Genomic DNA, 13015 nt, shown 5'->3' with positions numbered 1-13015 from the left:
ACTCTCACGGAAAAGCTACATAAAGTAACAATGATTTCGTAAACTTCCATAGTCAGAGATATTGCTAAAATCCAAAATATATTTCTTTTTTTGAAGGTTAGTAATGCACTCACAATTCTTCTGAGGTCGTGGAATCACATAACATGAAGACCCATTTGGTTATTTGCCAAGGTTCTTCTGGTAAGAAAGGAAATTAAGAGAGGCTAATATTTAGTTTTATATTATAACTAGTGTAAAGTTAGCAAGTTAATAAGAGGATCAGTTAATGTTCAATGAAAACGCACTGAATAAGACATTACGATGAGATCCAGAACTTCAAAGCATCACTTTATGGCGATTTTTTAAGATATTGGACATAATATACATGTATAATATAAGTATAGTTATAGTAAAAAATACCTATAAATAGCTTTTGCGTGACTTCAGCAGGCAATACCCTATAATACTTTTTTCACCTAGCCAATTGCATGTAACTAATGTGAGTTGTATTGCAATTTGCAAATAATTTTACGAATTTATTGATCCTATTTATATGACATAATATGTTGATGAATCATGCAAAATCACGCAGTTAATTTAGTCGACTGTCACAACTCAGAAGCTTATCTAATAAAATTAACGATAAGTTCAATTGAAATCGATTAGATGAGATCTTAGATAATATATGCTTGTCTGCTATATGGTATACGATGTTCATTCCTTACGTGGTAAATTTGTAATACCGTCATGTACCGAGAGTTTATGTGAATAGAGTCGTAGTTAAAAGTTAGCATACATAGTAAAACTAATATTTAATTATTAGTTTTTCGTTAAGTTAACAATGGAAAATAATAAAACTGTTTTTATTTGCATATTTCATTGTCATTTCCATAACGAATGATATCAACTGGGGAAATGCTTTGTAGTATGTTATTCATGTTCAGTTTCATTTTTAAATTAAATAAAGAAATTTATGTTTTGTTAAGAAACAAAACTTTACATCCCTCGTAGTCCATTTTATAGTCTGCGCTGCTTATTTTCAAACTCCCGTTCTATTTTGTTTTCAATACAAATTTGTGAATCCGCTGTCACATGTTTTCCGTTCCTCACAGCCATGAACAAATTCAAGTAATGCACAAATAAACGGTCAGATTGAAGTTTGTGTGAGGGACCTACGTGGGTTCCACAACTTTGCCTTGTATTTGCGGTACAAAGCAAGTACAGATGTTTCGCGAGGGTGGCACGGATAAACCAACTCATAGTTTGTGTATATATAACACAATACATAAGTTTACGCTCAGCGATAATCATGCTTTGTTGACTTAAAGAAATTCGCAGTTAGTAGTAAATGTACAAGAGCTCTTTTTCTTATTGAAACAGCAATCATTAAAAAAGATTGAGGGTTATTTTGTAGATGTATAAAAACATTGTTCGAGATTAGCACCCTTAGTGAGAGTTGGCGCCTGGTAGGCGGTCAGTCGTAACAACGTATGTCAGATCCATGCTACAATATGCATAAAAAGTTGTATTGTGCCGAGCCCATACTGAAGTAAGATATGAATTGATAATGGTGAATTCCATCATAGTTTACCGAGAGGTGGTGTGAGTCTTGCGGCGGTATAATATTCCTTCGACTATCCATGAATCTCTATGTGCATAATATGGTCACTGAGGTTTCGAATCAGGGCCAGTCGGTTAGACAAAAAATTGTTGAGTTCATAGATAACAATACGTATTATATATATTCAAACTTTACTTATTCTCTTATATGCGAAAATCCGTTTAAATAAGTAATCATATGTGTTATGTTATTCAATTGTATCAGAGAATTGCTAAAAATAAAAACATTCAGGTAAATGGCAATCAGATTTTCCGACGATTAACTTTCTGATTCAGGTATAATATTTTTGAGTTACCCTGTCCATATGCATAAGCAGCTTTATTTATTTAAAAAAATACCAAGCAAGTTATTTTAAAATACTGAACAATATACTAAAGATATCCCTGTCAAAAATAATAAGCAAAACGCAGAAACGGTTTGAAACAAAATTAACAGGCGCTACAGTAGAAAACTAAAACAATAGTGCCATGCGAATTACAACCTGAAAACTGCAAACCCTTTGTTTAACACAGTTACAAAGCAAGCTTGAAAATGTTACTACATTACTATAATGGTAGTTTACAATTTCAACATAAACACGTTTCGACAAACAAAGAGCGAAGCGGTACGTTAATATTCCTAGAATTTGCGCGCTACCGAAATATTCAAACGGATTTATTTACGGTATGTCATTGGTATGAAACAATGTTATAGGTCTTCATTATTTCCTCGATCAATTTATTATTTGTTGTATATTTCTTTTGAAAATATCGAACTGAAACATTCCAAAATTTAATTTAATTTAAGGGGAAGTTATAAGTTGAACAACAATAGTATTTACACCAAAGTAAAATTCAAGTCTATTACGTACTTATTGTCTTATACGTAGTTAGTATAAAGCAATATGTAGGACATAGCAAGAGTCGAATGGTTAGCCGTAGTAGGTATCAGGATACCCAGTAACACACCTTTCAAATTTCGATGTTGCTTGCCTTATCTATATATTATATATAGCAAATGATTATATATTCATCAGGAAAAGAGATCGCGCTAAACTCGTCTACCTATATCGATAGAATTTATATTATAATATAGTATATAGCATAGGTACAATAACAATAGACAAAATTATATAAATCCCTAAAAAACACATGCAAGCGACAGACTTAGCGCATCATAATAAAAATACACACATACACACACACACACACACACAAATCAATGTGATCTAAGCACAGAAACATATTTTGTCCTTTGAAAAATAACCCTTTAATAATTTTAATGAAGTAAACATAAGATTCAGTTAGTCTAAACTCTAGATGAGCTGCAATGTAGATATTCAGTACAAAGAAAATTGAAAACAGAATGCATACATACGCATTTTGTCAGCATAAAATTGTACAAAGGGATCCTTAACATGTTTCATATTAAAGTCTGGAAACAAATGTGTCTGCAACTTAATGACGGCCACAATTATAACTATGAGTATCGTTTACATGGATCACAACACGCTGCATTGACCTATTTGCGACCAGCGACAATATACAGTGGGATTCAATCCAAGTAATTATTTCACCACAATTTACAAAGATTAACGTTGTACCACTAACGAGAGATTGTAGGCCCTCGGCAAACATTTTCAACATTAGCCGTCTTAAATTTGTATTGTAACTAATCTAAGCACTTGTTAATTATTTTCTTTGGTCTGAATTTCTCTTGTAAATCATTTACATTTAATTACGCGAGTTGTTTTTGTGAGATACTGTTGGGAATGGAGTAGGCTGAGCTCAACATTTTAATATCTTACGATAATATGATAAAAAGTTTAATTAAAATTTTTACATTTTACTTAATTTATATATTTTACTTTAGCACTTAAACGATGAAAATACTAATACGAACAACAATAAAAAGAACAGACAGAACTTTTATGATCACCCTGTTTAATTGTTATTCAATCCGTCGCAGGTAGCTGTATCACAATATAGATAATTCAACCAAAAGAACCACATCTTGAATACGTTTCAGTCTCAAGTCACCCGTTTAGAGCCTCAGAAGTCATTTTAAATTTAAAGTGTTGAAAGCGTCCGCGCGACTTTGCACTAGCGATATAAAGCGATGTCGGCCCGGGAGTATCCCAAAGTGTGGAGTCATTTTGAACGTATTGTGGAAGATGGCAGAACTCTACAATTTGAGGTAGAAGATATTCCGGAATCTATGTGGAGCACCGCTGTTGAGTTCATGTTAGGCAATTACATACGAGAAGATGTATGGTGGGCGACAGCTGGTAAGGCTATTCCTTGAATATGAAACAAAAATGTCTACGCAATTTACATCTACATTAAAATATCACGAACAAACGACTTGTTTAAAATGTAGTGGCCTAATGTGTAAAACAAAACAAATGCTCGTTTAGTTTATTACAAGCTTAATGAAATGTATCATTTTTACAGTCATCTTTGGTCGTAAAAATGTTTTTCGTTCTAAGCGATACGGACAGCTTAAATCCTACACAGTTTATTATGTTATCACAATTGCGAAACAAATACAAATTAAAATACTAAATCAACCAAGTAAAACATATACCTAACTAACTGAAGCATTGAGCGGTTTTGTGCAAATGTCAAATCACACGTCAAGAATTACGAAAACGTGATCCTTTAGAAATCATATATACATAAGGAATATAAGCCCTCTATGGTACCGTCATTAAATTAAGAAAGAATCGCGACAAAAAAAATAAAATGAATAAATCAGAGACTTTTCCAAATCCACATACGACACTTTTGAAATTTCAAAGTTTACCTAACAACGTACTGTGACCAAAAAAATTGCTTCGAAAGCCAGCCTGATTCGTATGCAAATTTTTCTGACCCAATTGCTCGCTATAAATCGGACAGCCATTTTCGGCTTTATTTGAAATAGTATTAACGCAGTATTTATACAGATCAATTAGATTTACAAACTGGATTAGAGTTGGTTGTGTTTTGTTAAAAAGAAAGTTGAAAGCTGACTAGCACGTTCTAACTATAAAGTATAAAGCTTTTCGACAAAAAGAGAGCTGAAGTATTTGTGTTATTTACTTATAAGATTGTGTGACTAAAGAAAGCTTGGTTCCTAATGATACCCATCATGTTTTTGGTATTTATTTGTGTTGTAGTGCAAAAACATATTAATATTTTTAGTTACTTCTTTTACTCATTAGATACAATTTATTTTTCAAGAGTAAACTCTAAAAAAAAGTTAATGGCTATGAGAATCCTTGCAGAGGTTGTTTTAAAAACATCTTACTATATTATACTATTCAGAACAATGAATATTGATATTAGCTATAACATCTAATATCAATATAATACACGAACAAAACTATTGAACTCATGAGACTAATGAGTAAAATTAATAACATTTTGAATCAGAATGCGTTATGGATTCGACATGTGTCAATTACAGGACGGCATTAGTGGCAAATGAATAATCAATGTAATCTGATGTCGATAGGTACGGCACAGAACTTGGAAGCGGTACAAGAGTACCGTGTGCTACTGACATCAATCATTAGACAGAAAATGAGCGTGGCATGCTTCCTCGCTGAAGGGGATGGTTCCGGCCGTACGCTCGTCGCCGTAAACATGTGCCTGCCACAGGATAAAGACCGCTTTGTCGACCACAACCCGGTAAAGACGATTGTTTTCCTTGTACCTTTAATAAAGGTTATTAATTTCGGTCTTACAACTCCGATCGCCCAACCGCTCAGAAGCATAGATTTTGTAAGTACATAAAATGCTGAAATTGTAAACATTTGCTTAACACATGTTAAAACTGTCCAGTAACAACTAAGTTCATTAGTGTTGACTTATCGCATTCTATTCACGTTTAGTGAAATCGTGTAGCGTGAGCAACTAAACGAAATAGACTTTTTGCAGTAAAACTGTGGGCGTACGTACAGTTGGAGGCAAATTGCACTCATTAGCAACATATTATTGTAAAGAGTATATTCTTTTACCTAAACACACTTCCTTTGTAGTTAAGACCCGTTGTTACATTGTAGTGTTTGCAATCACGTGACACGTGAACCAACAGCTTAAACTATACCAATATCTTACATATTATTTAAAATTTTACGAGATTAACAATAGCAATATAGTTTATATTTAATAAAAATGCTACCTTAATATCCCGATATGTAAATTTTCGGTCCATCTAGTATGAAATTACATCTTCAGTTTTATCAGGTTCCATTACCTCCGCGATAATAAATACACCTGGATCAATTCCCATTTATTCCCTCGTCTTTACCTATTCGATGTCGACCTAGTTTGCGTCCATTAGACATCACATTATACAGTTTGCCAACCTGAGACTAGATTTTTTCTTTAGATAATATTAAAGCATTATTATTGCAAAAGTAGACTAGCTATTGATAATTCGAATCGTGAGATGCATTTGGCTCAGTTCGGACGGTTTTTTGATGAGTTAAAAGGTGGTTTGAAACTATTTTTTTTTTCTTATAAAATATTTAAATTATAGCTGCATTCTATACTTCAAATTGAAAGATAATTATATTATCTTTCAATTCTCCTTATGAGCTTAAAAAAAAGACATTTAAGGCTTAAAAAAAGGTTCGGACTTTCGCTGAATAAGTTCGGACTACTTTCTAAAGTTTTTATGAAAGATCCACAAAACGAGAGTTCAGATCAGTATTAAGAAGAGAGAAATCCACCTTTTTTGTTCCAGTGCAAATAGCACACATGTTTTTGGTCGTACTATCAAATGCGGTAATTAGAGCGGCGCAAAATTAACGGCGTAGCTTATATGGCTAAAACTAAAAAATAACCATAATGTCACGATATTTTTGCGTTATAATATCCGAACTTAGCCGAATACACCTTATTTATCTATAATAATAACAAAAATATCAGCATTATATACTGTTCCACTGCTGGGCACGGACCTCTTCTATTACAGAGAGCGACTTAGTCCACCACGCTGGCCTAGTGCGGATTGGCAGACTTCACATTTCCTCAAAATTCTTATAGAGAACTTCTCAGGTATACAGGTTTTCTCGCGATGATTTCCTTCACCGTTAAAGCTAACGATAATTGATAAGCATTACACACATAACTTACAAAAACGTCGGATGTGCGTGCCCTCAGGTTTTGAACCTGCGGACATATGTCTCGGCAGTCCATTCCACTTCCAACTAGGTTATTGCCGCTTTTTCATTTTTCTACGATGGTAATTCATAATGAGGTTTAAAATGAATTAAGTGTAAAATAATGATCGGTCCCCAGCCGAAGACCAAGGCCGGTTTATTATCGCTGCGAATGTTCAGCGAGGCAATGAAAGTGACAGCGATTTATGATAAATACGACGTGAATGAATATCTGATGGGGGCAGGACTCTCCGTCGCGCCCGAATACAGAGGCTTGGGGATCGCAGTGGAGTTGCTTAAGGCGAGGTATGTAACCTTATTACTTACGTTTACGCATGTTTGAGCTACACAGATTCCTTTCTTGGCGTCAAACATGTCATTATTTCATATTTTTCAACATTTATACGATATTTTGTCACCAATAGTTCAGTTTTTACTTAAAGACATGTTTTTTAAAATCATTAAGTCGATAATTGCTGTATATGTAATTGTATGTTGTTTATGATACAATATATTCAGTAAATACCCTTATACAAAACATCTTGAAATTTTTTCGTATATTTACATGTTATAAACAGACTGACATATAAACGAAACTGTTTGAAATCTTTGAAACTGCTCTAGGTAAAAAATACAATGAATTCTTAAAACTTAAAAAAAAGCAATGAATGAGAACTCAATATTATTGTTATAATCTACATAAACATTTATCACATCTAACTATTATATTTATAAATCTTAATATTTTTATATAATGATTACTATTAATACAACTAGACATAAGATTACCGTGCCTTATCATTACTGCCTCATCCAAGTAGGGACTAACAAAATTTACGACCAACCGCAGAGATATAAGGCATTGTACAACTAGTTACGGGAATGACTCAATTACCCTACTTTTGGAAGCTCGAAGTTATTAAGTAAACAGACTAATTTCCTCAAATAACAAAGATATTAATGTCTATAGTAATTATCCATAGCCATCTTATTTCAGTTAAAGTCTGTTCAATAATTGTGTTTATTTTGCTGTGTCAGAAATTTTTGCGTTTGGCTTTGCCTAATTATTGTGACGTAATATGAAATAAATGACTTTATAGATAAGCATTAAGCCTGCTAAAACTATAGAAAAAAAGAAGTTAATAAAGAGAAAAAATAAACATGTAGGTATAAAACATTTTCATCAAAATATTGTTTTAATAACACAGTATATTAAAAGATGGCAAAAAATTTTTATAAAACAAAAGAACGAAGTTCCACAGACAGCGTTTTAAAACTATGACACTCGCAATAAAAGCTAAAAATTCAGAATAAGGACAACGAATTTAGTTTCTTTCACATTTTTATTTGAACTTTCTACATTTTTTTATAAAATAAAAGGAGAAATTGTTAGGTATGTTAAATGTTTACAAGTAAAACTCCCAGGTATTTTTGGTGATAAATAACACGTTTAAGTATTCAACACATACAAATCTCTCCACGCACAAATCACATCAATAAATGCTAATTACCATATCTGCGTAGTCAATGTCGATTAGAACCAAGGAAGATTTACTATTACTTATTAAGGATTCCTTATGTCGAAGTCACAGGCAATGGGGTGATTTACCGGGCATTATCAGACTTAGCATTTATAATGTCTTAAGCGAGGTTTAAATTAGCGAGAAAATTTGCAGAAGTCCACTTCCGCAAACAATTTTTGCCATGTTAGCAGTCACGGCAATCGACTACTGCAACTTTTGAAGCTTGCAGGACTTGCGGCGAGTCATATGTGTATTGAACTAATGAAATATTTTCGTTGGTGTAAGCGCAATAAACTTCCAAGAGGACGCAAGTTCTGCGTAGTCCGCGAAATGTTTGATACGCGGTTGGTACCGTGAACAACACCATATACATATTTATCTATAGATATAGATTAGTTAAGAGTATTTCTAAACGCATACCACTATTACCGTCCGATATTTGTTGTTGATCAAATATGCTGAGAACATCAAAACTTTACTCAACTTGGTACAGATACTTGCACAAATATACCTATATACAGATTTTAATACGTTGATACAAAAATTATACTTTTATTTTTTACGGTTTATATAAAGACTACTGGTCGTCCAGTGGTCGAAATTTGACTGTCCAATTTAATATGTTTGTAGTCATATACAGGATCATTTTGACATAGCGTTATTAGTAACGCGAAATGTAGTATGTAGAGTAGATGAGTATGTGGTTTCGTTTAGATGAAATCACATAGTCATCTACTTAGAAATAACAGTTAACAATAAGTTACTTGAGATGTAGATGTAAAATAAAAAAGTGTAAGTCTCGAACAAAATAAATATTAATAAAAAGCAATCCTAATTTTACGCGACCTAAAGTCACTACTACTACTCTAAGAGAATTCGTTGCAGCGGCAACATCATACTTTCAGTCAGAAATACACCCACATATTACACGCCGTATACGCATTAAAGTACAAAATGATCAAAAAATCAGATAACTAAAACCAGTATTATTTGTGCAAATATTAGTTATTAATGGGTGATTTTTATGGTTTCATTTAGTAACGCAATGTCAAAATGAATGTATAAATAAATAAAAAAATCCCCTCCTCTATATGGACTTTAATTCTGTCAAATCTCACGCTGCTCCGTGCGCGCTATGTGCTTAAAAGTGGTACAAAGTTTTATCGCCACGTATTTATATATAGATATTCGTGAAGTGACCGTGCTACACGTAGCCAAAGGCAAAACATGTCAGTTCATCCAACTTTATCATTCACTCGTCAGAGTTTTCGTCCTAGAATCGTTAGTGCACGTATTATAATGATATAAATTTTAACGGCTATCGTCATTTCATCTATTCCATTGGCAGTTTTGCCATAAATAACCTAATTTTAAAACGTATTTATTTAAATCGCACAGGAAATCTAAATTAAATTGACAAAAAAGACCTTTTATGATACGAACGACATTAAAAATGGGTCTGTAATGGTACACGGTGCTGGCTTAGAGGGCCCAATTTATGAATTATAGGCAATAAAATACACATTTGATATTCACGAATATTTTTTACATGCGTATTACCTCAGTTATAGTCAGTAACGTTTGTAATTTTATTTGTCATTTTTGTTTAGAATAAATCTTGCAAAAGAACTTGGATATCGAGCGACCGGAGGTATATTTACTAGTGCTGGAGCCCAGCGTGTGGCAGACAAAGCCGGGATGGAGAGCTTGTACGAAATATCTTACAAGGAATTTGGGAAACAGTGCCACATCAAATTTGATACTGACACAGAATATTTAAAAATATACGGAATCAAAATTTAATAATACTGTCCAAAATGAATGAGTACAAATAATATTTTACTACATAATATATATTTAATTTGATATTTATTTGTGTCTTAAGAATTTATAATTATTTTTTTGTTAATAGAAAAAAGGAAATGTTTGTTAATCCATTATAATATTTTCATAAAAGCGAATTTAAACGAAGGAGACTAATCGTGTTTTTACCCATACCATTAGCACAATTCTATGTTTTATCTACACAATAATAAATAAATAAATGTTAAACAAAGATATAGTGTACACATTAAATTATTAAAGATTTGACAATAGATCCTCAATTATTTTTTATAATTTACAATGTTTAATTGACTAGATTTATAAAATACCTCTATATAACGTGTCTTTTAAAGACATTATTATTAGTTATATTGTTATACCTACTTAGCTTATCTTCGGACGATACCACCACGAGTTATGCTTTGTTTTAAATATGTTCCTATTTGTTATAATTTTTAGATACTAGATTCTTTATTGTAATGAAGATCTACCTATACATGTGTTATTAATTCATATTAATCATGAACCGATTACGCGCATAACGAATTAATTAATAATATTGAGTAAAATATTACGAAAATCCAATATGTTGTTTTATTTATTAAAATTTTCCATTACAAAAAATAATACCCACTAAAAAAATGTTACGTGAAAGAAATTAATAATTAACGTAGTCAACACTTTAATACCGCTTATATTTTTAATTTACAATTCTTTCTTCGCATCCAATTATTATTTCAAATAATTAATTGGCTTTCAATTTTATTGTAGAAAACAATAATACATTGATAAACAGAATTAATGCCATCGTAGGCTTTCACTCGAATTTTGATGTACATGTACTAAAAATTTATATTTAAATGCTTTATTAGCTTATGTTAAACAAAGTCACGTTACATTATTATTCCGTAAAATAAATTCGTGGAACAAGATCTCATCTTTCCTGCGGCCCCTAATTGCAAGAGATCACGCCCTAATTAATCAAGAACGTCTCGGATGATATTTAAGATTAGATTATTGCTTTGATCCCCACTTATTGAGAGATGAAACTTAAAGCAATTATTTTCCTTGATGTTAATAATAATGATATTACCAGCTTAATTCGAATAAAACACGGTAGAATTCAGCTTTCTACGACCTGTTCGAGAAGAGAAATTTATTATTGTTCTAAATCTATATTCGTAGGTCATAATCTTATAAGCTCATGGTTTTATTTCTTTTATTTTTCTACGTTAAGTGAGTTCTCAGAGGCAACGAAATTATATTCGCCGACGATCTTAGTGGCACCGGCGCGCGTATCGATTTCAATTGAATATTATCGCTCTATTTGTAGTTCTCATTTATGGAATCGAAACTTCTCATGCATAATATGTAAAGTATTCCATTTATAGACATAGGTAATTGCCACCTTCGTGGCGGTGTAAAGCTTAAGCATAATATATGTAACTGTGTTCAGCCACAATAAAGAGTGAAGTAATCACATAATCTCATTATTTACGCATTCGTAAAATAAAATAAAATCACCGTGAAACATAACTATGCAACACTACAAATTATGTTAATGATGTGACCACCAATGAAAACATGACAGCATTAATTGAAAATGCATTGGCTGAAATAAATTCAAAAGTCAAAAATAACGTTGACAGACGTCGAAAGAACATTGAGCTACTGGCATCAACCAGCAGAACAGCAGTCCAGAGCCACAACGCGCTGCGATCAAGTGGAAACAACTTTAACAATATCCATAAAGAGTTTCGCACCGTACAAGACGTGAATTGGCGTTGTTCGAAATCGAAACTTGCGAATTGTTCGCTTCGACGTCGATGCCAGTTTGTATTGTGTCCGAAATGGATTGATGACGGTGTTAAAGTTGTACCGAGTAATGTTCTGTTCGTAATGGTATAGATAAAGCAAACTGGAATGCATAAAACGTTGTATCTACAGTTTTGTAAACATAGACGGAATGTCTATCTACATAGTTAAAGCGTAAATGTTAGTAGTGTGTGGAACTATGTACATCAAAAGTGACCTATTGGTTAATTTTTAGATTAACCAAATATTTACTTGAAGAAAAGAATAACATTTGGAATAAAAACAGTGAGATAAACTGTAAGAAATTTAAATAAAGTCGGTTGATAGTAACCTAACTAAGGCGAATAAAGTCTGCTTTGAGAAACATAAAAATAAAAGGATACTTTGGTGTTGTAATTATAAAAACTATGCGGTACATACTTTTCATCTTCCGGAAGTTCGATGTAAAGCGGCAGCAGGGTTATATTGCGGAGGTAGAGCGGATAATCTTCGGCGAGATATGTCTGCGCGATCTCTGCTAGCGAGCGGTTGAAGGCGCGCACGACGGCGGCGGCCGAGGGCGGCGCGGCGATGCCCACGAAGAAGGTCGCACGCGCGTCTGCCTGCAACACGCGCAAGTCGCGCGGCGCGGCTGCCGCGAACCACGCGAGCCACGCCAAGCACAGCGCCCACGCTCGCGCTCGCATCACGCACACCGGCCTCACCGCGACCCGCGCCCCGCCCACCCGCACCACCGCGCCGCCATCTCACCACCCTCAACACCATCCACGCTCAACGCGCCCAGCGCCTGCCACACGTACGCGGCACATTACTATCTCAACAGTACTGTCTCCGACTAGAGTGTGTTACTTCTTCGATACGTGGACGGTGATAACATGTTTCAATTTTTTCTGTGTTCTTTATTTAGCATCTTCCTTGTCTTCAGTTGATAATGAATCTGCAACAAACAAAAAAGTAATCTTATTAATAATTATTAAATATTTTCTTATAATATCTTACAATCGTCCAGTGATACTCAATAATTGACAATTGGAAAGAAAATGGTTCAATGACTCGTACGAGACTTTTTGTTTTTATATCTATCGAGTTCTTTAGTGTATAGTAAGTATCTAAAAACATCAC

General features: G+C 33.4%; 2 protein-coding genes across 4 annotated transcripts in view; one reads left to right on the top strand and one right to left on the bottom strand.

Annotated features, from left to right (window-relative positions):
• LOC115441093 overlaps positions 1–12574 on the bottom strand; it is a 42668-nt gene extending 30094 nt beyond the window's left edge. For both annotated transcript variants that reach the window (XM_030165692.2, XM_030165693.2), the window contains exon 1: positions 12314–12574. The gene's annotated coding sequence lies outside the window, so the exon portion shown is untranslated. The remainder of the gene's footprint in view (positions 1–12313) is intronic.
• Positions 3577–10098, top strand: LOC115441096. Of its 2 annotated transcripts, none has more exons than XM_030165698.2 (4): positions 3577–3866; positions 5078–5253; positions 6871–7037; positions 9865–10098. In XM_030165698.2, the coding sequence occupies exons 1-4, from the start codon at positions 3698–3700 to the stop codon at positions 10055–10057; spliced, it is 705 nt and encodes a 234-aa protein (XP_030021558.1). In that variant the 5' UTR covers positions 3577–3697; the 3' UTR covers positions 10058–10098. The 2 variants fall into 2 exon arrangements, with proteins under 2 accessions (XP_030021558.1, XP_030021557.1); XM_030165697.2 differs by having other exon boundaries at positions 5078–5346.
• Positions 12575–13015: the final 441 nt, after the last annotated feature.

This window comes from Manduca sexta, chromosome 26, assembly GCF_014839805.1.
Source record: "Manduca sexta isolate Smith_Timp_Sample1 chromosome 26, JHU_Msex_v1.0, whole genome shotgun sequence".
Classification (NCBI taxonomy): Eukaryota; Metazoa; Arthropoda; class Insecta; order Lepidoptera; family Sphingidae; genus Manduca; species Manduca sexta.
The sequence above is the reverse complement of the archived record's forward strand: the minus strand, read 5'-3'. Positions and strand labels throughout refer to the sequence as shown.